Source organism: Triticum aestivum, unplaced genomic scaffold (assembly GCF_018294505.1).
Source record: "Triticum aestivum cultivar Chinese Spring unplaced genomic scaffold, IWGSC CS RefSeq v2.1 scaffold157827, whole genome shotgun sequence".
NCBI lineage: Eukaryota > Viridiplantae > Streptophyta > Magnoliopsida > Poales > Poaceae > Triticum > Triticum aestivum.
Window position 1 is genome coordinate 3,009 of NW_025233597.1, and position 1,756 is coordinate 4,764.

The 1,756-nt window shown below is 50.8% G+C and overlaps 1 protein-coding gene across 1 annotated transcript in view; it reads left to right on the forward strand.

Moving 5' to 3' along the window:
- Window positions 1-787: 787 nt before the first annotated feature.
- LOC123176094 (probable ubiquitin-conjugating enzyme E2 23) overlaps window positions 788-1,756 on the forward strand; it is a 3,924-nt gene continuing 2,955 nt past the window's right edge. Inside the window, exons 1-3 of the mRNA XM_044590481.1 lie at window positions 788-1,305; window positions 1,509-1,512; window positions 1,599-1,756. Coding sequence (XP_044446416.1) covers window positions 875-1,305; window positions 1,509-1,512; window positions 1,599-1,756 — 593 coding nt within the window. The 5' untranslated portion in view covers window positions 788-874. The remainder of the gene's footprint in view (window positions 1,306-1,508; window positions 1,513-1,598) is intronic.

Genomic DNA, 1,756 nt, shown 5'->3' on the forward strand with positions numbered 1-1,756 from the left:
AGGAGGGGAGGGAGCACTATGTATATTTGTATACATGCAAGTAGGGTACACATACTATCTTATATCTTATTTCTTACACCCCATGCAGTAGGCACTATTAATTCTTTTTTTTACTGGTAGTAGGCTCTATTAACTCAATGTATCAATTCAGTACAATGTACAGATTTATGTTCCACGTACTCCCTCCATTCTATAGTTCTTGTCGTGGTTCTATTTGAAACTTGAACACAAGAAATATGAAACGAGGGACTACTAATCTACAGTAATATGATACCCCGCATGCTGCTGGGGAATTACTTGTGCAGGGAACATAATTTTGGTATATATCACTACTTTTTTCACAAGTGTTAGTTTATGTTGTATTCATTGCATCGCATGCGTATTTTGCTAGCGCGACCTGGTTTTGCAATAGTTTGTGACCAATAGTGTGCACAATTTACACAAATTCATAGACCACGGTTGCTTTTTACTCTTAAAATTTCCGGATTAGAAAAATATATTAAATGGGCAACTTTTATGAATGCTGACGCAAGAATGCATGTGGTGGCGGATATGCCAAAACATTTTTTTTTCTCTGCGTGTGGACACAAATGTCACTCACGACTTGACGAGGCACAAGAGAAGATAAACCCAAGGGGAGTCCGTTTCCACTTCCTCTCGGATCGGATGTCTGTACGTACAGTCCGACCTCAACTCAAAGTCTCAAACTCCCGGAAAAACATGCCTGCCAAGATACCAATATATACAGCTGCGTACGTGCCAAAATCAACATCAGAAATTCCGATCTACTCAAACCTAAACGGCAGGCAGCAGGAGCTTTTCTGAGCAAATAACCGACTGCCCGCGCGAGAAGAAGTAAACACCGCAAGGTGCAATGAACGCCGTCGCCGAGGATGCCGTGGCATCTAGTACCAATATTCATCAGATTCAGGAGGGTGACCTCGTTAGGGTCGGGCCGAATGGCGACCATGGCATGGTGGCCCATCTCCCGGAGCTATACTACACCGGCCAACCTCTTCTCCCAGCTGCCACGTTCAGGATTTTCCGTGTCGACGGCACAATGGAGACCGCAGAGGCACGCGACATCACCATCATAGACAGGGGCTACTTCCGCAGTGGCCAATTCGTCGTGTCGGCGTCAGATATTCATGGTCGGGTCGGCGTCGTCACGGAATCCAACACCACGCTCGACCTCGTGAAGGTCGTCAGCCACGGGGAGCCACCGGTCATGGCGATGAGCGGGGTGGCGCCGGGATGCCTGCGGCGCGTCCGAGAGCTCTGCCTCGGCGACTTCGTCGTGTCCGGGTCGTCAAGGTGCCCCTCGAGCTCGGCGTGGTGTTTGACGATGGCGCCCTCTGCAAGGTCATCGGCGGTGCGCGTTGACGAAGCTACAAACAAACAAACGCATTTTTCACGACCGGATGAAATCGAGCTTCTACCCGGGCCTGCGTGTCACCTCGCGGGCGGACGGCTTCAAGTACTGTCGGTGGCTTCGTGGATACTGGAAGCCCAGCCGCAAAGTGGGCACCATCGCCAAGGTTCAGATGACGGGAGCACTCGTCCACTGGATCGCCTCTGCACACCACGGCGCCGACCAGTGGCTCGTCCAGGAGTCCGCTCCTCCGGCCTACCAGGATCCTGCCGATTTGACCTTCTTCTGCTCCGCCTACGATTGCTACTGGGGCGTTGGGGATCGCTGCTTCCTTCTTCGAGACACACAAGAAGAAGCACCGAAAAAGGAGAACACGATGCACCA